The 21,125-nt window shown below is 43.8% G+C and overlaps 1 protein-coding gene across 1 annotated transcript; it reads left to right on the top strand.

Annotated features, from left to right (window-relative positions):
- Positions 1 to 10,302: 10,302 nt before the first annotated feature.
- Positions 10,303 to 19,397, top strand: LOC134036964 (coiled-coil and C2 domain-containing protein 1A-like). The gene is made up of 18 exons (XM_062482168.1): positions 10,303 to 10,491; positions 12,339 to 12,440; positions 12,616 to 12,654; positions 13,560 to 13,779; positions 14,522 to 14,631; positions 15,219 to 15,291; positions 15,670 to 15,747; positions 15,857 to 15,942; positions 16,086 to 16,208; positions 16,521 to 16,579; positions 16,826 to 16,942; positions 17,427 to 17,500; positions 17,895 to 17,953; positions 18,049 to 18,100; positions 18,189 to 18,288; positions 18,453 to 18,543; positions 18,797 to 18,984; positions 19,098 to 19,397. The coding sequence occupies exons 2-18, from the start codon at positions 12,387 to 12,389 to the stop codon at positions 19,120 to 19,122; spliced, it is 1,548 nt and encodes a 515-aa protein (XP_062338152.1). The 5' UTR covers positions 10,303 to 10,491; positions 12,339 to 12,386; the 3' UTR covers positions 19,123 to 19,397.
- The last annotated feature ends 1,728 nt before the right edge of the window (positions 19,398 to 21,125 follow it).

A 21,125-nucleotide genomic window follows, 5' to 3' on the forward strand; every position in this document is an offset into this window, starting at 1 on the left:
TGTTGACAAACACGGAACGACTCTAGATCCCAGAACTAGATCCCAGCATTTCTATAGGAATCCATGTACGTAGACTGTCTACTGTGATGATGGTGTAAATTTTGTGGCGACCAGGCAGTGTCTATGCCCTCCATTCCTCATTGACTGTTGTGACAGCCATGAGAGAATCAATGCTTTTTTTGTCTGATTTCTCCAGTTGGCTGTGTGTGTGTGTGTGTTAGGTAAGTTAATCAGTCCTTATCCCTGTCCTTTCTTTTGGGATTAGAGATGCAGTGTTGGCCTTCTGGCAGAGAGAATGAGCATCTTTTCAACCTAATGAGTGAGGTTAATTATTCTGCTAATCACATTGCATTTGACTGCCCCCCACCCCGTGTCATTGAAGAAATCCTCTTAAAATTAATCTCTCTTTGCTGCTTTCTCCTCCATCTATTTCTGGAAGTCAATGGCTCCCTCCCTTCTCTATCTTTCTCTTAACCTCCGTCTCCCTTGTTAAAAAAAAAAACAAAAAAAACTTGATCTCAGTCAGTCTACTTTACCCTCATCTCTGTCTCTCCACATTCATGTCATTTATTGATTCTGTGGTTCTCTGGAAACCGAGGCTGCAGTGGCGTCAGTTTCTGCTTATCTCGTGCGCAGGACAGGACCATTCATCCTGAGCCGAACTGCAGGGTGGAGCCCAGGAAGAGATCAAACTGTAGATGCAGTGGAGGTCTACAAAAGAAGACAGAAATTCAAGTAAGAGGCAGAATCCTGAAGAATGGCAGAAGAAAGCTTTCTCCCTACATAGAGACCAAGTCAGGTGCTTTCCGTTTGCCTGGCGCAGCTCGTAACTTACACGCCCTTTATGGAAGGAAAGGCGAACCTGAAACTGACCTTAATGAGGTCAAAGGTGAATCAATGATGTCACAAAGGTGCATTTACAAATCACTGGTGAGGACTATCAACTGTCGCCAGGAAGAGATATCGGGTTAATGGCAGACCCATCACTGAGGGACTACTGTGCAAAGTCTTTCAAATATGCCTCTCCCTAAACTGTCTACTAGGCAAGCCATCTATTATTGATTCACTGTTATTGATTGATTGATTTTATCCAGTATGTGCACACAGTTGTATCATGAACAGCACCTCTAGTATTAGAGTATACTAGTATGCTATACTAATATGAAAATAGAATTGTGAAGAGCAGTGATACATGATGTTATATCTATGAAATATTGCTGTATGTATTGCACCTACTTTTGTTTGTATCAGTATTTCTGTGATTTCTTTGTCAAAGTCGCCAGTTAAGCCTCAGGCAGAATCTTTTCTTTCATCATAGAACCACTTGATCTAATGCACTCTTTTTGCCATTATCGGTTTGGCACTGTTGCACATTGTCTCATTCTCAAGAATAATGTCAGAATGGATGTGAGTGCACATGTCCAGAAGTACACACATACACACAGTGTGAGTTTTTTCCCCCCAATGAGACAAAAGACAGGATTAACACTTCATAGTTGAAAATCTAAACGTCATGAAACTTAACGTGCAACAACTATAGATAGTTGTTTCAGCATCTAATCCAGCATGTAATATAACTATAAACATATATCCCCCTCTATTCAACTATCATCACCCTCTCACAATTCTTTTCCCTTTCTGTCTCCACAATCTCAAATTTTTTGTCTATGGCCTCCATCGACCCTCAATCCTTACCCATCCCCCTCTCCTTCCTTCCCGCCCTCCCTCCTTTCCGCCCTCCATTGAGCGCAGACGGTCATTCTATCTGTCAAGAAAGGTCAGTGTGGTCATTGTCAGGTGGTGGACTCGGTCAGACAAACAGACCACTGCTGCTCCCCTCTCAGATAAAGAGGGTTGGGATGAGAACTATGATGTCATAATAGCTCTATAGCCCTATTTTTTGCTCACTCTTTTCCTTTAACTTTCCAGTCCCAGCAACAACAAAGATCTGTCCAATCTTTCTTTCACCTCATTCTAGGTAATTGCCAGGCCTGGCTCCTGGAAACAGTGGGAGAGAGTAGCTTTGCTGAGGGGTGAGAGGAAAGTGGGGGAGGGTGCATGTCTGGCCACCATGTTGACCTCATTGACCACAGCAGTACTAGCCCTGCACACACACACACATAGACCCACACAAACACCCAGGAGGTTAGACACACACATACTAGCTAATCAATATGTAACTAAGGAAGGCTGGAGGATGAGGTCTAGAGAGGGGCGGAGCGAGGAACACAATTGAAAAAAGTGTGGATTATCAGCATGCAAGATATTACTTGGCTTTTTGATTTAAAGTCATTTAAAGGCAGTTTTTCAAAGTAAAGGCACCACAAAGCACATTAAATGCATTTGTAATAGCATTTCAACCCATCCTCGTTGTTCCTTTGTCTAATCGAGAAACCAAGAGGATATATTCTTAGTCTCAATTTCTATCTTTTGTTTCTCCATGTGATGAGCGAATTGGATAGTGGCACAAAGTAAATATTAAAAAGATGAACACATGGGGCACATTATGCTGATGAAGGAAAGGGTTAACCTCCTAGGTGAAAGGAGTGTGAGAAGTGTTTCTGGGTTTGTTTATGGGAATGTATAGAGAAGAGAAGACGGCAGAACCACAGCCGTTGAGGCAGGCAAGTGTACAAATATAAATGTCTGTCTGTGCAAACATTTGAGAAAGTGGGATAAAAAAAAGAGAGGCAGACAGAGAGAAAGAGAGCATGCATGCACACCAGAGGGTGGGAGCAAGAGGGTGGAGGAGGGGTAGTAAAGGGGAAAGAGGGAGAGAGGGGGAGGAGGGACAAGCCGAGCATGCACAATTTTCATTCAAACTGACAGAGGCTGTGTGTCCTGGTTTGCACTCCCACTTCTCTCCCTCCCTCTTTCTGTCTGTTTCTCTCTCCTTCCTTCTTTCTCTCTTTCTCACACAGGCACGGAAACACCAGACAGCCCGCAGTTAAGTTTACAGCGGTGGGAAGACGACATCGGAGATGTGGAGAGAGAGAGAGAGACTGACTGGGAGACGAAGGACGGGAAGGAGGAAAACACAAAACAGGGAGAGGCACAGGGGAGGGTGGGATTTGAGGGAGGCGGATGGGTGAAAGATGAGAATAGAGACAGAGAGCGAGGGAACACTTTTCAATAGAGGATGGAAGGGGGAGCAAAAAAGGGTGGGATAGAAAGAGATAGAGGAATGCAGGACAAGGGAGGGAGAGAGGGAGCACGTACAGAAAGGGCAGAGAGAGGAGTGAAACAAAGTGTTTGCATCAGGGGCTGGACACGAGTACTGAGGGGGTAAGTGACGTTTTTACCTCAAATTAATCTTAAATCATTTTCTGAAAGCATCCTTCTTGGTACTGTACTTGGTGTATATGTATGTTTTGTCAGGACTAGGGCACATAAATGGGATTTGACATGTGAGTGCACAGTCTTTCTATGGGAGAGGCTCTTACCGGTAGACATAAATATGATGTGACAATGTGTCATGGGCTGTTTGTGGATGCAGACATACATGCATGATGCAATGCTGGGGGGAAGGTCTACTGTGGACTCATACAATGGCAATGTTTTATTTATATATAAATATATAAATACATAGACAGACATATAGATGGGTAGATCCATGTCAGGATCAGTATTTTACAATGAGTTCTATTGAGGTAATTTGCTGATTTTTTATTTATTGAATAACACATGATTGTGCCCTGTCATGTGATAGTGGTAGGGATTATTGTTTGGTATGTGTGAGAGAACGTTGATTGTATTTTTGTGAATGTGTGTACCCAAAGTAATTGTAGTACAAGCTGATGTTGCCTACCATATACCATAGGATTGTGTGTGTGTGTGTGTGTGTGTGTGTCTGTGTGAGTGTGTGTTGCAGACCCAATAGAAGTGAATGACAATTGGATTAAAGTATTGATCCAGTCTGGGGCAGGTAGACATAGACTCAGTCACCCAGACATGGGGGGATGGGCCATTACCATTCCCATTACCTCTGACATCTTCATCAATAACTCACACAAAGACACATGCACACATACTTACAAATAAACAAACACATTCAACCTAACACCCACGGACAGACTGGGAATTCACCGGAAAACGTCAAGGCACACCTGCAAGCATCCATGTTCATGGCGGCACACTGTGCACACATCCCGGAAGATTAAAATACCAATCACTCGCTTTCTTACTTCAGAGGTAAACGAACAAACACGTGGCTAACTTGACGACCAATCCATCGCTTACATGTAGAAAGCGCGAAGAAGCATGCACAACAGCAGTTCACAGTCACGGGAGTGCCTCCCTTGAACTCATTCACCCGAGGGTCATGGGTTCAAGTCCCAGGTGGGGGAGAGAGGGAGGGAGGAGAAGGAAGGTGGTGGAGGAGGGGGGAGGCAGGCAGGCAGGCAGCAGGCCTGTCCTTCCTCTGTCAACCCCCTCCCCCACTTTTCCGCACCTCGCGCTCCAGCCAGCACATCAGTACTAAGACCATCATCAAGGGTAACCTGTCTTCTCACTTGCTTAAAAAGCAAAAGACACACACACACACCGATTATATGTCCCTAAACGAACAGCTCAACACATTCAGATAGGGCCAAATACTACAAACCTTACCATGGTTAGGTGTGTGTGTGTGTGTGTGTGTGTGTGTGTGTGTGTGTGTGTGTGTGTATGTGTGTGTGTGTGTGTGTGTGTGTGTGTGTTGTGTGTATGTGTGTGTAGGTCAGTGGTGCTAAATGTTTATTTTGGTTGCCGTTACCAGAGTTGTGCTAACAACAGGGTGTTAAGAGTCCCTCCACTCCATCACCGTCAGTGTGGACGCAATTAGCATGCTCACTCTGTCTAAAAATCTGTATGTGTGCTTCTCTGTGCTTGTGTGTGACTGTGTCTATTTGTGCATGTCAGTCTGCATGTTTATCTTTGTCTGCATACGACCATTCATTGTGTAAAAGCACATGTACCTAAACACAGAAATGTTCTGTACATCAGTGAACATATATGTGAATATGCATATCCATGTTTTGGAGTGTCTGTATGGGAATGCCTATGGATAAATATAAATGTCCTGTCTACCTGATACGTGTGTATATCAGTGTCTGTTTGTTTCTAGTGACTGTCCATGTGCTCCTGTTACGTGAGCAGTCCTGGCCACAGCCCCGCTGCAGGGGGAGAGAGAGAGAGAACACACAGAGAAACGGACGGACAGCCAAACCAGACAGCCACAAGCACTCCATCACTAACACACACACACACAGATATACATGTATAATTACACACAGACACACATATTTACCTACACAGTCGCAGAGACGCTCACACACACACACAAGCGCACACAGACAGCCTCTCTTTCATAGGAAACGAGACCCGGTGGCCTCTGACCTTTACCATTCAGCCTGTCTGGAAATTCAGAGTCTGGAATCGATCAACAACCCCCTCCTCCCGACCCACCCACCCAGACAGCCTCTCTTCATCCCTCCCTCCTTCTCTCCTTCCTTCCCTCCCTCCCTCCCTCCCTCCTTCCCCCTCTCTTTCTCTTTCTCTCAACCCTGCGACCCTCCCTCAGCATTCCCGCTCACCCTTGACACCCATTCTCCCCTCCCCCACAATCAGAGAATGGAGCTTATGGTCTGAGGCTATGGTATTGCTAACTCAAACACAGAGGCAAAGCCTTTACCCCAGTTTGACCACAACAGCCAGCTCCCTGAGGTAAGACATAGTCATATAGTATGTCAGTCTGTCAGTATGAATGGAAGATAGATTTGAAAAGGATTTCAAATGAGTAGCTTTATTGCTCACATAATAATTCCAAACACTTAATAATGCATTTGTAAATTAATATAGATGCTATGTAGTAGCTTGTTGATTCAAAATATACAGTATAAAAGGTGTACAGTGTATGTGTACAGCTGTTAGTAATCATTATTCCTTCTTTATTTGTATTAATATTATTTGCAAGCCATTGGCCAAGATATTTCTTCATTGCCTAGCCCAGTCCAATGGCAGCTTATAATTTGTATATTACTACAACACAGCAGTACTGAAATTGAAATTCACTGTGAATGTGAATTTTTTAACTTTTGCCAATTTTGAACATCACGCAGTCTCAGCCTTTCGAGTCCCAGTGAACATTCAACGCTGTCGGTGAGTTTGTGACTCAGAGAAACCATCGAGTGTTGAGTGTACCCTGCTGCTTGAGTTCACATCCTTGCACACACGCAGGCACATCATCAGCATAGACCTTTGGAATATACACAATGAGACATGCACATGGCCATCGTGGATATGCCTACAGTCCTTCCCTAGATGTCCGCCAAAAAGGACCTCCACTGAGCTGTGATGCTACTGAACAAGGTGTGCACACGCCCTGACAGAGAGGGGTCCCGGTTCACATTCATCGCTGTCGGTGGGTTTGGATGGCTCTGACTCGCCGGAAGATGAATGACAACCGTGTCCAGGTGTGACCCTTTTTTCCTCTGATACTACATCTGTCATGTCAGCTGTGACAGGAGAAGAAGAAGGATTTCCAATGCTGGAAATGTTCCTGTCTGACTAAAGAGCGTTCTGTCACACACTGATACTTTGTCAAAGGTGTACAAAAAGGTCGATCAATAAAAACTTTATTATGTAGCCAAGACCTGGAAATTGTCATGTCATATTTCATGAAATATGATGATGTTTTCGAAAAAGCGTTTTATTGAAATATTTCAAAGCTGGGTGTCAATATGATGAGGAGTTTATGTGCTCATTTAGGTCAAGATTTATCCATAAAACGTTTGTATGTATGTAAATGTGGTCAAAACAACATGTGCCACAGAGAGAGGGACAGAGAGAGAAATAATTCAAAGTATTAAATAGAGAAATATATAGTGTGAAAAGCAGGAAGACAAATAAGTATTCATAGAGATTCAGAAGGAAGCGAGTGAATAACAAACAAAAAGGGAGAAGAAGGATATTTGAGTTGGCAGGTGGCACAGAGCACTGTGTTCCACCCTCAAGGTGTATGAGTGTGCAGCCTCCAGAGCCCATAACATAACAAGGTCAAAGAGGAAGCATTTGTTGTGATAGACACCTCTGACAACCAGGGAAAAACCAGGCTACCAAGAGCCTCTTCTACCGACCACAAGCAAAATACTGACAATGGTCCACTCGGCAGAATTCAATATATGAAAGTGGGGTGCATCCCTTTTGTCTACTGTGTATATGTGAACAGACTACTGATCAGAACAGATTAACTCATTTCAACCACATCAACTTGGTACAACTGAAATTCGTCCCAGGTTTTAATTTTAATATATATATATAAAACATGCTCAGTATCAACTTCGTGGGTATATGCTCTACAGAAAGGAAGCATGCCGTTTATGGTATTGAGATGCAGGCTTTGCCTACTCATCTATAGTCACAATCACAAAATCCTTCCTATTCTTACTTCATACACTTCACTAAAACCAGTGTTGAAAACGAAAAACATCCAATTCCCACTTCATTAGGACCCATAATGGAGGCCACTGGTCATCACAACAATACCATTCTCCTGGAGCGTGAGAGATAGAGAGCCGCATCGTTAAGGAAATAGCCTGGGGTCATCAGGGGTTATGGCTGTTCCTGGGTGAGACAAACTGCTAACGCTGTCTGGTCTCTGACCTATGACCTGTTTGACCTTTCAACTATATTGGTTATCTGCCTCCATCTCTAGCACAAGCAGCCATCAGGGCCCAGGAGCAATTAGGGAGAGCGGTGGTGATCACGCCACCACATGATTGGATCGTGACAGCCAGAGATGGAGTGATATTTTGAGGGAGAAGAGAGAGCAAAGGAGAGAAAAGAAACATGTGGAGTGGGGGGTGGAAGAAATCAGGAATGGAGGCAACAATGGAGAGGAGAGAGAGAGAGAGAGAGAGAGAGAGAGAGAGAGAGAGAGAGAGAGAGAGAGAGAGAGAGAGAGAGAGAGAGAGAGAGAGAGGGGGAGAGAACGAAAGAGGGTACTGACTTGGAGGGCAAAATCATTATCTTTATAACGTCTGTCTCTCTCTCACTTTCATTCTCTCTGTCTGTCTCTTCCTCTCCCTCTTCCTCTGTCCATATATTTTCATCAATTCTGTCCCAGTGACAGAAAATGGGGTGGACAATTGAATTATGGTGGAGTCCTCCAAACCAAGCACGCTTTATCATTTTCACTCCTACTGCTCCTCTACCTACACCCTCTGTCATTTCTTTTTTCTTTAGCTTTCTCTGTCTAAGAATCTTATTTTTGTTCCCTTCACTTCTTTCTCTCACTCTCTCACGCTCTCTCTCTCTGTCTGTCTCTCGCTCTCTCTCTCTTTCTCTCTCTCTCTGTCTTTGTCTTTCCAAATGCTCCTCTCCTGCACGTCACATCCTCCCCCCCACACACACCTCGTTAGGCCTCACCCTTGTAATCCTCATTTCACACCTGTGTCTATCTTTGCTACTCTCCTGTCTCTGTTTTTTCACCCTCCTGCCCACCTCTTGCTCATTTGCCATGCTCTGTGTCGCTTCTCTTTCTCCCTCCTCTGTCACTCTTCTCCCCTCTCCCCTTCCCTCTCCCTCTCCCTCCTGCTCTCCTTCAGTTTTATGATCTTTAGAGGGAAGGTCCACCCTAGTATCCCAGACCCTGGAGGTGGACCAAGAGGTCATGGTCAATGGCAGCAGCTCGACTCAATACTGTCGAATCCTCTTTACTTCTTCTCCAAACAGCATGGTGGTTTTTATGATGGGAATATGCTGGGAACTGCAGTAGAAAAAGTAACCTCTGCACTTGAGCAGGAAAACACATTTTGTACAGTTTTCTGTTTCTATATTTTCATACCCTGTCATACCAACCTCGTTGTCTCAAGTTCTTTTCACAAGCCCTTTAGTCAATACTCAAAGCAGCACCACCCATAAAAGCTGCCACCATGCTCTAAATCTGCCACACAAGCCACATACCCAGCTCTGGAAGGCCTTTGATGGCCTGGGTCTCTGCCAGTGGGGTGAACCACACTGAACACCCAGTAAATGGCTTGCTCTTGATTGGAGTCATAACCCCTGAGAATTGAGACCACAAATCCCATACCACTTCTGTACAACTGTTTCCCATACAGAAACACACAACAATAAGAGAAGTGAACTGTTTTAATCAACACCATCTTCCTCTCGCTCTATGTGAAGCCAAATAAACAAATATAAATGTCACAGAATAACAAATATTACAATTATTTGAAGAGAAAAAACTGCATTCAAAATATTTCTACGTGAGGGAAGCAAGTAAATATACTAATATATTAATATATGTGTAAATTTGTGGAACAGGAAGCTGACACATTTGCTGGTGGAATTACAAAGGGTGGTTTGAATACATCAGTATGATCTCACATAGTACAATTTGACCTGGTGTTATTGCTTACCCTCCTCCTTTTTTCCCCTTATTGGGTCAGTGTAAAACTTAATAAACATGTTGTTATTATGTGTGTGTGTGTGTGTGTGTGTGTGTATGCATGCATGTGTGCATGCTAGGTTTGGAGGACTCCAGCATTTGGTGGGCGTGTGTGTGTGTAAAAGTTGGTGTACATACTGAGCCAGAGAGAGAGAGAGAGAGCAGACAAGCCCTAGACAGAGAGAGAGGAGAGAGAGAGAGAGAGAGAGAGAGAGAGAGAGAGAACAGGAGAAAGTAGCTGGAAGGCTATTATCCCAGTCTGCTCCGATGATGAACAGTGTATTGGTCATCCCTAGTCTGCACACGCACATGGGACCTGCATCACAGAGCAGCAGTACAGTTGAGCCAGGCCACAGCAGCCATTTCAGAAGCTCCTGGTCGTAACTCACCTCCCAGCCAGTGTGTCAGGTGGGGGTCGTCTGGGAGAAGACGATACATATGGATGCTGGGGCACAACAGTCTTCCTGAGGCAGAGAGACTACTGCGTCAATCTCATTGTAGCCTACAAGATAAGACACACACATACACGTGCACACAATTACTACTCATGCACCACACACACACTCGTGCAATAATTCAATAGATCATTAGGCCATCCTGTTTCATCATTTCAAGAGGCCAGGGTATCTTCTCTGCCATCAAGAAATGGTTTTCATGTTTTAAAAATGTTTGACTTAGTTTTAATCACCCAGTATTACTGGGTATTACCCAAAGTATCAACTAGACAAACATTTGCAGTAAATATCAGCAACTGGTATGACGAAACGTTCATGTTCAATTTCATGTTCACTGCGCGCAAGAGACGAGTTTCCTTTCAGACCAATAATTCTGATTGGTTACCACCGTTACCATTGGAAACAGAAAGTAGCAGGAAGTAGATTTCAATTTTCGCTGGAGAAACTGCTAATCCTCACACCTGTTTACTTTAAATAGACCTACAGAACCGTCGATTTGAAAGGTAGAAAGAGACCGGCATTTTCGTCTGGCGTCGCCCAGATCGACTGAACGCAGTTTACCAGGCGAGGTTGTAATTGTATTTTCATGCAGGTGTAAGCTAACAGGTGAGCAAGTTATACAATACTGCACAGCTAACTAAAGTTAACTAACATTGATGGAGGTTATTTATGAACTGTTATATACCAATGCAGAAGCTTGATCCACATTATATGATATTCACTGTTAAATATGCATGCAATTCATAATCAATGTTATAAAGACATACAATTGGATTTTAACATCATAACGGTTTGACATCTCATCTATGGACCCAGTGTGCCCCCCTTCGCCTACTTGGTTATTTGGTGTGTTGTCCTCGATTGTGAGCTGTCTTCTTATCTTAATTGGTTGTTTTACCGAGAGACAGATTGAGCTGTTTGACTTAGTTGAGCTAGATAGAGCTGGCAGAGAGCCAGACAGTTAAAGTGGTCACTAGTAAACTTTTAATTTCATATTAGTTATGAAAATTGAAACAATCTTTGCCACCAGTGTATTAACTCCATAATTACATATCTTAAATAAACAACACAATGACGTGAAAGTACATTTGAAACTAAGAGAGAGAGAGCCAGGCTGGTATTAATGTATGTGATACGTGTGACCTATTTTCCCTTTTAGCTTGCGTGTTAGCAGTGGGTCTGAGTCAGTGCTGCAGTCTATTAGTCTGGATGCTGTGTTAAATCATCCCCTGGTGTGACTAACATACGACTAGGACTAATACAGTGTCTGCCACAATCAGCACATCTCTGCTCAGAGTGTCATCATAATGGCCAGATATCTTCACTTCGAGTCAAGAGCATTTACAACCAAAACATAATACTACGTCTAGGCCTGCCTGTCAGTGTTACACCCCCTTATCTGACCTGGCTCCTGTCCTCTCCTCACAGTGAACAAACCCTCAAGGACATAATGCGCCTTCAGGTCTATGTGAGACACATGTCAGATGCGTTGCTTTTCTGTTTTGCTGATCTTTTGTGTGGCATTCCACACTGCTAAACCTCGGCCCTCCAGGCCTATCCTTTATTGGGAACATTGGGTATGTCATGGACTCATACACACACACCCTCTGCTATCCATTGCGGTTGGAAGCATCACACAGCGGGTTTTACACATCCATAAATGAGCAAGCTTCCAGTCAATACGTTGACCTGAGGTTAACTAGTTATCATTGCACATTGCTTAAGACCACTTGCCAAGAAGTGGGGTACAGGAGAGCTTATTTGCAGACCATTTACTAATAACTTTTTACTTGATGTGTATTTCTTCTAAGGAGACAGAGAAAATCTTATGAGAGCTTTCCCTTTGTGCTGTACCATCTCCCCGTAATTGTAATGGAGATGAGAACCTGTATGCAGAGCAGAGCAGAGTGGCTCTTGTCCAATAGGTGCTGTTCGCCAAACAAATACACACGCACACGCACACCCACACTCAGGCTGAGTAATGAACAAGCTACTTTATCATTGTAATTTGGAATATAATAGACTAAATATGCACCATAGAAGTAGAATACAGTGTTGTCTGTATCCATTTCTTTGTGTTCTTTCTTTGGGTAGGCTTTTACCCACTCCTGGGTTTAATGGTGCATTAAGAAAAAAAAGTCATCATCCTCAATTGTTCCTCCCCACCATCTGTCTCTTTCTCCCCATCCCTCTCTTCCCCTTCTCTCCTCCTCCAATGTCCTGTGCTCTTTTCTCCTCTACCTTAACCCCTTCACATCCCCCTCCCTCCTAATCCTCTCCTCATCTATTTTTCCTCCTTCTGTTGATCCCACCTTTTGAGTTTACCGGACCCAGAAATCTCTTCTCCTGAGACATTTTCTGTGTTCTCTGGAGAGGGGTTATGTGTTCTCCAGTGGTTCTGCGCTCCCCAGAAGTTTTGTGTTCTCCATATGTTCTGTGTTATCCTGGTCCAGAGTAGTTAATGGACCGGGGGAACATGTCTGTTGTGAGGGACAAGGAGGATGAGGAAGAGAGGCGATATAAATAGAGATCAAGAGGCAGATTCGGAACTATTGGTAAGTTCAGACAAGGTAGAAGAAACTAGTCAGTCACAAGATAGGGGGCTGAAGATCATAACAATCAATGAATATCAGTGGGAAATGGATATCACTAGACCAATGTGAAACCATACCTTTTTTTTACAAAAATGTATTCCAGTACTTACACTTTTCTCTAATTTACTTGTTTCAGGAACAACTGAAGGAGTTAATGGGGGACTTAAATAATCAGGTGAACTCCTATGACAACACATCAAATCCCCCTCCCTCTGCCTCTATTGGCTTATCTGCTCTGGAGTCCCGCCTCCTATAGAATTGACATGTATGAGAAGGCTCTGCAGACCTCTAACATCAAGAGGGCGGAGCAGTAGGAGTCTTCAGAAATGGGAAAAGACGGGGCATGAGACAGCTATGACCTATGCACTTATATCCTGTGTAGCTAAATTGGTTAAGTAGGGTGCTTAGGTTAGGGGTTGGAATCTCACTGGACCACCTATATTGAAAACATATGAACTCCCACGGTTCATTTTAGGAAAAAAAAGATGTGTTCATTCATGAAGGTATCAAAACACCAAAGTATTAATTTAATACTCCCCTATTCTGTATGCTCACCTGAAATAAATGTATTGTGAACATTGCAAAATTACCACACCACATCCCAGCAACCAATTACTTAGAAATGAGTGAAGCCCTAAAAGGTATCACACTCTGACCCCCTATATAAATGGAACGGTGGAGGCTACAGTCTTGATCTCTGACACTCTAAGACCTGATTCCCCCTGCAATGTTGTTGAAAGGAACTTTATTCTGTATATCAACGACGTTTGATAACACACCTACAGCAAACACCATTTCACTCACATTTACATGACGGAGTATCTATTGATTCCTATGTGTGAGACACTTGAATGAATTTACTTATCGGTAAATCAATTGAAAGTAATTATGTCTGTAAGATAGATGGCCACTTCACTGTATAAATCTATACTATTAGATTTGAGATGTGAGTTGTAGAGTATTCAATAATAGTACATTCAGCTGCTTTATTTGACCTCAGTGTAAACATGGTTATGTGCTAGGTTTACCAATCACATTTCACTGTAACTATAGTATTATTTTACTTTCTGTCTGTCCCAGACCTTGCAGTCTATGTTGGCATCTGTAAAGATGCGAAAGCCAATCGAAGAAGAGGAAATCCCACCGCCGGTTGCCATTGGCTGCAACTCTGCTGCCCTTCAAGACTCCACTGCACCAATCACAAAGGGAGGGCTAAGGCTCCAACTGCCCTTTGCAGCTGCCTCCTCCAATGACACAGCCTCTTCCCACACATACAGCCAACCAGAAGTCAGTCTCTCAGGTACAATTCAGTAGCACACATCAACTGTAAAGCATGGCAAAGGATCAAAGACTGCTATCATAACTCTCAGTTGTTTTATTGCACAGTTTATAGAAAACAGTAGCGGATCCCTCATTAAAGTGGATTTCACCCTTCACACACGCACACCTTTAGGCTAAATATAAACTTCAATAAAAAACTTCACACACACATATACACACCTTGCACCTGTGCAAAAAAACTGACAGATTTGGCATCAAACAGTGTTCAGCCAGCCATACTCGGGAGTTGTGTTCTGAAAGCCCCACAGTTCTTTATGATCCATTATACTGTATGAATGCGCCTTCCTTTTCATAATGAGACAACTATTGGCTCTCAGAGTATGACCACCTCCCCCAACACACATACACACACACACACTTATCCTGCAGTGATTTATATGTCTCAGGGTCCTGTATCTGTGCAGGCTGAGAGTGAATTAGCTATTGATCCTGGCCTAGCCCTCTCCCACTGTGCTGGAAGACTGTGGCACTGACTGGCTGCCTGTGGTTTGTGAGGTGTGAAGACTCTCCTGGTTAAAGTAATGGAATTATGGTTTCCTCTCATACTTAACGAGGAGATGATGAATGGATGCTGGGATCTATGCGGATTTTTTAGGACCATGCTGGAAATGGATGGAAGCTGTGAGAGTGATATTGTTAGTTCTGTGTTTTTTCCTAACTGATAACTAACCTAGTGTGTGTGTGTGTGTGTGTGTGTGCAGGTGTTAAGGACATGGTCTTGAGCAGACAGAGGGAGTTCAGACTGGCAGCGGTCCAAGCCAAACGGACTGGAGACATGGAGTTAGCCAAACGTTACTATAAGACAGCCAAGGTACAACACACGGCACTTCCAAAACACAAACAAACACATTCACGTAAACACCCATCTGTCCAACAGGCTGAAACACAAAACGCCCTACTGTGCCAAGTGTTACACTGTAAGACTCGGTCTATGAGCCAAGATGCCACCAGCATGCTACCAACAAACTGACTTCTTGGCATGGCACTGCCAGGCTGCCATGCCAACCTGTGCCAAACCACCATGATGAGGATATATCTGCCAAGGTTCTGGGTCACAGACATAAATTCTGTCCGGTCACTGAGGGCAAACGCCCCTCGTAACTCACCTGCTGTCTCCGAGATAAGGAGTGTGTGTGTGCGTGTGTGTGTGTGTGTGTGCGTGTGCGTGTGCGTGTGCATGTGCGTGTGTGTGTGTGTGTGTGTGCAGTCCTCTGCTAGACTGGCCTGATGGAAAAGTTCAACAGCATGCAAAATAATAGAGTCAATAATGAGAGCCATAAGTCAACTTAATGGTTTACGTGTTTGTTTTCTTGTGCTCTTCCTCTCTCTTCTTCTCTTTCCATCTCTCTCTCACTCACTCTATCTGTCCCTCTCTCTCAATCTCTTTCCTCTTTTCAGAAATTAGATCTGATGGCGGAAGCTTCTATCAAAGGAGAATGTGTGGACATCAGCTCCTTACCTCCCCCTCCTGGTGAAGCATTATCAATACAGCTGTTTAAATATAACCGCAACCCACAGTTTATGAAGGCTGTAGGCTCCCTCAAAGTCTATTCTATATGCATTTCAGTGCATCGTGGGATATAACGCTGCGCGCGATCCCACGAGTTGAGCAAACCTTTGATCTGCTTTGATGGCATTTAATGTAAGCAGTTGAAAGAAAGAAAAAGTTGCTAGCTCGAGCTGGTCTCCCTTTCTTCTGGCCTCCCCCTGTCACAACGGCCCCAGGGAGTCTCTAATGAGAGGAGGGTGACGCTGAGAGGGAGCTACCTTCTGATCAGCAGGGCCTCATCATCTCCTCTGATCGCCCTCTCTCCCTCACCCATATTTCTCCTCTCTCCCTCACCCATAGACGAGGGTGATGTTGAGAGCCAGTGTTCCCCCAAGTCTTTAACTCAACCTCTCCCTCGGGGTATTATCTCCGAGACTGGTAAGAGAGCTGTTTGTTTATGTGGCCGTGTGTGTGCGTGGCGTATCTTTGTGTGTGTACAACATGTAAATGTTGCTCTTCCTAACGCTCTCATCTGCTCCCTATAAAGCCCTAGAACGGCAGGCTGATTGTGACAGCAGCGTCAGTCCCGTGACCTACACCAACTTTGAGGGCTCCCCAACCCCCACAATCACGGTCTGACTCCCTCCTTCTACTGTCACCTTCCCCTGGCCAGCTCAAGATTCGCGCCAACACGAATATTCAGGCACCACTTTGTGGTGTGTAACCTTGTTTGTGTGTCTGTCGGCCTGCTTGCCTGTCTGTTTGTCTATACACAGGTGGCCAGCCCAGTAGTTCTGGAACAGGATCACTTCCCAGACCTGTCCAATTCCCTCCCAGTATGTTCTGAGCCTTCAGACCAGTACAGACAGATCCTGGAGGTCCTGGATCAGCAGCATAAGGTGAATACAAGCTCCTAAACACACAACATAACTCTAGTGAAATATTACTCATCCAACATTATCAATGACTCCAAATGACAGCTCATGGTCCCTCATGATATTTCTGTTCCGTATTTTAAAAAGTGAATGTAAATAGATAGACAATAGAAACTTCTGGAATCCGCCTTGTCACGCAGTTGCACCTTGTTACTATTAGCGACTGTACAGTCGTTGTTTAGCAACAGAATGATTTTGAACGAAGCCGCCCTAGCACAGGCTGTGCTGGTCACACCTCAGTGCTAGTGCTGCAGTGACCGGTGTCTCCTCCTCCAGAGGTGTCTGTGTTACTGTCAGCAGTTTACCCACATGGGGAAGGTCACAGAGACGGCCAGGTCAGTGCTGCTACTGTGTTCCCTTCACACCCACCACACCGTAACCGAACAGGCCCCAAAGAGAAAAAGATACGGTTCTCAATTGAATTGCCTGCATAAATAATGGTCAAAAATACACCCGAAAACTTCAGACAAGAGGACATTTTTTCTAGTGTTTTCCTCTACAGAGCACACTTCTGTATGAAAGGGAAGTCTTGGTGCACTGATCTGATGTTGAAATGCAGTGTTTTGTGTGTGTGTGTGGAGGTTTGAGTCCTTGGCCGAGGAGTGTGTCAGACACATGGAGGTGCTGAGGCAAGCGCAGGCGAGAGGGCAACCTGTTCCACAGTACCTCACGCAGCAACGCTCTTTCTCCATCTACAGGTACCATTGAACTAGACTACTACTAGACTAGACCACACACCCATAAAAACACACAGACACTGATGAAGAATGCCCCCCCTCCTTTCTCCATCTCACTCAGGTGTGCTAGGCAGGAAAGTGCTGAGGCCCTCTAGTGGTGGAAACGTACCTCTTATAATTAGTTCATTTTAGCTACTGGGTGAGATGAGAACCATTGCACATTCAAGACCGATTGCTGGGGACGTTTAATTTGAAATGATAATGAAACACCACACAGCCACAAAGTTGTGTGTGTGTTTGAATGTATCGACTGCTGCCCACTCTCTTCATCATCCTGCCATTGATAAACTAGTTGCTTATCTCCCTGACTGATGAATACCAGGCAACTTTCTGTCAGACACACACATCTTTATGAATACACACAAACACACCACACATACACCCACACACTTCTGTGTACAGTATACATCCACAATACATGATTCATCCAGTTTTTATCCAATAGGATCATTCCAACTCTAACAGGAAGTGACATGGTATTGACGGTCATAAAAGGCATCAACCTTCCTGTTCCAGCAGGTACTTTCCACTATGACCACATTGTTGTTTACATGGAATCAATCCGTTTTTAGCACAAATAAATAAAATAGTGCTAGGCCTATGATAGGCAAACTTAAGCCAGTACATTCAAGGTTACATCTCTAAATGGGAATGCAGCCTATGTTCTATGCTGAGTAGCGTAGAGCAAGTTCTTGGGGAGCACATGACACAAAGGAGGTAATCACACCAGTAAAAGTCTTAATCAGTTTGGTTACATCACTGAAAGTATAAAGGATTAAATTCGAATTTGCATTTTGTTGAATCCTTTTGATTTATTACATTTTAATAATCTCGCTCCAGGTGAGTTGAAATCACTCAGTTTGATGGGTTAAACTCTGTTCCATTTTCTTAAATCATTGTTTCTCCCTAACAGAACTTTGTCCTAATGACATGGACATAAGTGTGCGCTTCGAGTTTGCCTTCCCTAGTTCGGTAAGCAAATACAATTCTACACGCACACACACAGACGCACACACAGACACGCCAGTATGTTGACCACTGCATACGTTTGTGTTTGTTGGCTGTAGGAGGATGCTCAAAGGGACCAGACACGCTCGGTCAGAAACAGCACCTGTCCAGGTACTTCTGTACCATGCTATCACCCCTCACCTCCTTTTACACTGTCCATCTCTCTGACACACAGTCTTTTGATTTCTCTTTCTCTCAGAATTCAATGAGCATTTTAAACTGCACATCAAACGAGGTCACCGTGGCTTTAAGAGGGTCATTCAGTCTAAGGGCATCAGGTTCGAGATTATACACAAAGGGTCAGTACCTGTACCTGTCTGATGCACAATGCTAGCTAATTATTTCATTTGAACTGTGTCAGTTGCTTTACTTTTGTGTTTAAATAGCATTTGTGAAAGTGATTATATGTTCTTTAAAAAGTTAGTCCCTGTTTAATAACTTTTCTCTCTTTCCCTGTTTGCAGAGGCCTGTTTAAGACCGATAAGGTAATTGGAAGTGCAATTATGAAGCTGGACTCTTTGGAGACGTTATGTGAGACCAGACAGCTCATAGAGGTGATATCAGACATAGTGTATCTGTGTGTGTGTGTGTGTTTGTATTAGGCCATGTGCATCTGTGTGAGGCCATCTGTGCTATGTGTATGCCCACGCATGTACATGTACGTGTTACCATCTGTGTGTTTGTGTGTGTTTTCATCGTTGCAGTTGACTGATTTGTGGTTCCAGAATAAGTCATGAAATAAACATGAAATAAACATGAAATAAGAATGAAATAAGCATGCTAAACGTAATGAGCCTAACCATGCAGGTGCTGAGCAGAAGGAAGGCCACAGGAGCGTTCCTGGAGGTGGAGGTGAGGATCCGAGAGCCCTTGGGGGGGCCGCAGCTCCACACCGTGACAGAACCATGGCTGATCCTGCACCCACTCAGCCTGCCCACCATGGCCGCACCCAAACACACGCCCCAGACCAGCACTGGCGGGAAGGTCAACTCGAGGTTAGTGTGTGTGTGTGTTTTTTTAAGTCCATTTGTCTTTGTTATTTATTTGTCTCCATTACTTCTTCGTTGGTCTGTTCATCCTGTTTCATCATGATTTTTTTGTCTGGCAGCTCCTCCATTTGCAGGGTCCTGTAACCAGCAGCTCCTCAGAAACCACTGAAAACCCCTCTCCCACTCAACATGGCCTAACCACTATGGAATACCTTCGGGCCACAAGGAAGCTTCAACACATACCATAACTGATCATGGAAAAGTCTTTAGATAAAGATGGAATAGGCTAGAGTCATCAAATAAATATACCTTATTTTTCAGATACTTAATAAGAGACATATCATTTGAATATTCTTTATGCAATAGCCAATAGACATGAATGCACCTTATTTTTTGTAGCTTATCAAAATGAATTTGTGCACTTAATAGGCTAGAGCTATCAAATAAATATACCTTATTTTTCAGATACTTAATAAGAGACATATCATTTGAATATTCTTTATGCAATAGCCAATAGACATGAATGCACCTTATTTTTTGTAGCTTATCAAAATGAATTTGTGCACTTATTTCTCAATAAATTCGTTTTCCAAATACAATTATTTGCATTTATTTTCTGTAAAGAAGTAAGATTTTTTCCCAAATTAAGAATCTTTCTCTATTTTATTCTCTGCTGTTCAGTTGGCAGTGAGACCTTTGTCCGGCCTAGACGATTCTTCATCATACTCTACAACAGTAACCCCATCGCCTAGCCCAAATAGAAGCGTACTTCCACCAATTCTAATACCTCATTGACCGGCACTTCTGTCACTCACAGTCAGTTTATGATTGTCTCCATTGAAATCCCATTCACACGGTTACCTGGCAACTCACAGCTTATGTCTGAAAAGACTTGTTAAAGCAGCATGTTGTGAAACATTGGAGACAAAATGGGCAGAACTAATGGAGTTATGAAACACATACAGTCTTCCAATTCGCTCCCTTGTTGGGCCAATGCATGACGAGGGGGATTGATTGATGATGAATGAGGATGACAGCTGACAATGATGAGTGTGATTGGATCGTTTGAGGTGTCACAGTTGGTTTTGATGCGGAGTAATGATTGCCCATTGAAACCAAAAACAGCTTTAATCTACGTTCAGCTGCCAGCATGCCATTTCTTTACATTATGTGCGTGTGTGTTAGGGGTGTAAGTGCCCATGTGTCGTGTATGTGTAAAGCCAGTTGCTATAAAGCACTGTGGGATGCCTTTGTACACATTGGGCCCAGTGTGTAGCTGGAGAGTGGTGAGATGAGCTGTGATCACAGTGACACTCAAAATGGAACAAACACAATGCTATTCACAGAGTGCCCATGACAGCGAGGAATCAACAGAGAGACTGAATGACAGAAAAGAGAGGGGGAAGAGAGAGAGATGGTGGTGGTGGTGGGGGGAGGGGGGGTGGCATCTCAACAAAGTTAGAGAAAATCGAAAGGAATTGCAGAGGAGAAATGTGCCAGGATGAAGGAGTAGGTGAAAATTCACTGAAAAACAAATGTGCGATGAGGAAGGAAAGTTGAATGAAAGGCATGCCGGCACTTACATGTGGTGCTTTTGGGACACTTGTGAATGAATCCCCTTCAAGTAACATTACCAACAAGTACAGGTTTATGACACTTTTCCCTTAACCCTTGTGTTCTCCTCGGGTCGTTCTGACCCATCAGTCATTGTGACCCACCGTCGTATTGCGACAACTTTACCGCATACAAAAACAAAGTGAAGCATTTTCTTTTAACCGTCGGGCTGTCTCAGACCCCCCACATTGCGAAGGTTAAAAGAAAAGTATTTTTATTTGTTTTTGTATTGGGTAAAATTGGGTAAACACAATGATGGTTCGTTATGAACCTTTGGGTCATGTGACCCGAAGGCAGCACGAGGGTTAATAGGTGGTCTAGATAAACGCTAAACCAAATGTAAAAAATATCTGTTCACTATCCACCCAAAACTGACATAAAAGCATGTTTGGGCACATTCTACCATAGACCCTGGTGCCAGCCAGATCTCCTGTTGGCATCTAACAATCCACCTCTGTGTCGTTTACTTTGGACCTGGTCCCATACACACCAGTTCCAGTCCCTCAGATGCCAAACTAACAGAGTTGTCTGAA

This window comes from Osmerus eperlanus, chromosome 2 (assembly GCF_963692335.1).
Source record: "Osmerus eperlanus chromosome 2, fOsmEpe2.1, whole genome shotgun sequence".
Taxonomy (NCBI): domain Eukaryota; kingdom Metazoa; phylum Chordata; class Actinopteri; order Osmeriformes; family Osmeridae; genus Osmerus; species Osmerus eperlanus.

What these genes read in the sequence shown, in the direction of transcription:
- LOC134036964 (XM_062482168.1), top strand. Translation starts at nt 12,387, where the DNA reads ATGAGGAAGAGAGGCGATATAAATAGAGATCAAGAGGCAGATTCGGAA. An exon ending in GTTACTATAAGACAGCCAAG is followed by an intron (nt 14,632 to 15,218) that starts GTACAACACACG and finishes TCCTCTTTTCAG; the next exon opens with AAATTAGATCTGATGGCGGA. An exon ending in TTCGAGATTATACACAAAGG is followed by an intron (nt 18,289 to 18,452) that starts GTCAGTACCTGT and finishes CCCTGTTTGCAG; the next exon opens with AGGCCTGTTTAAGACCGATA.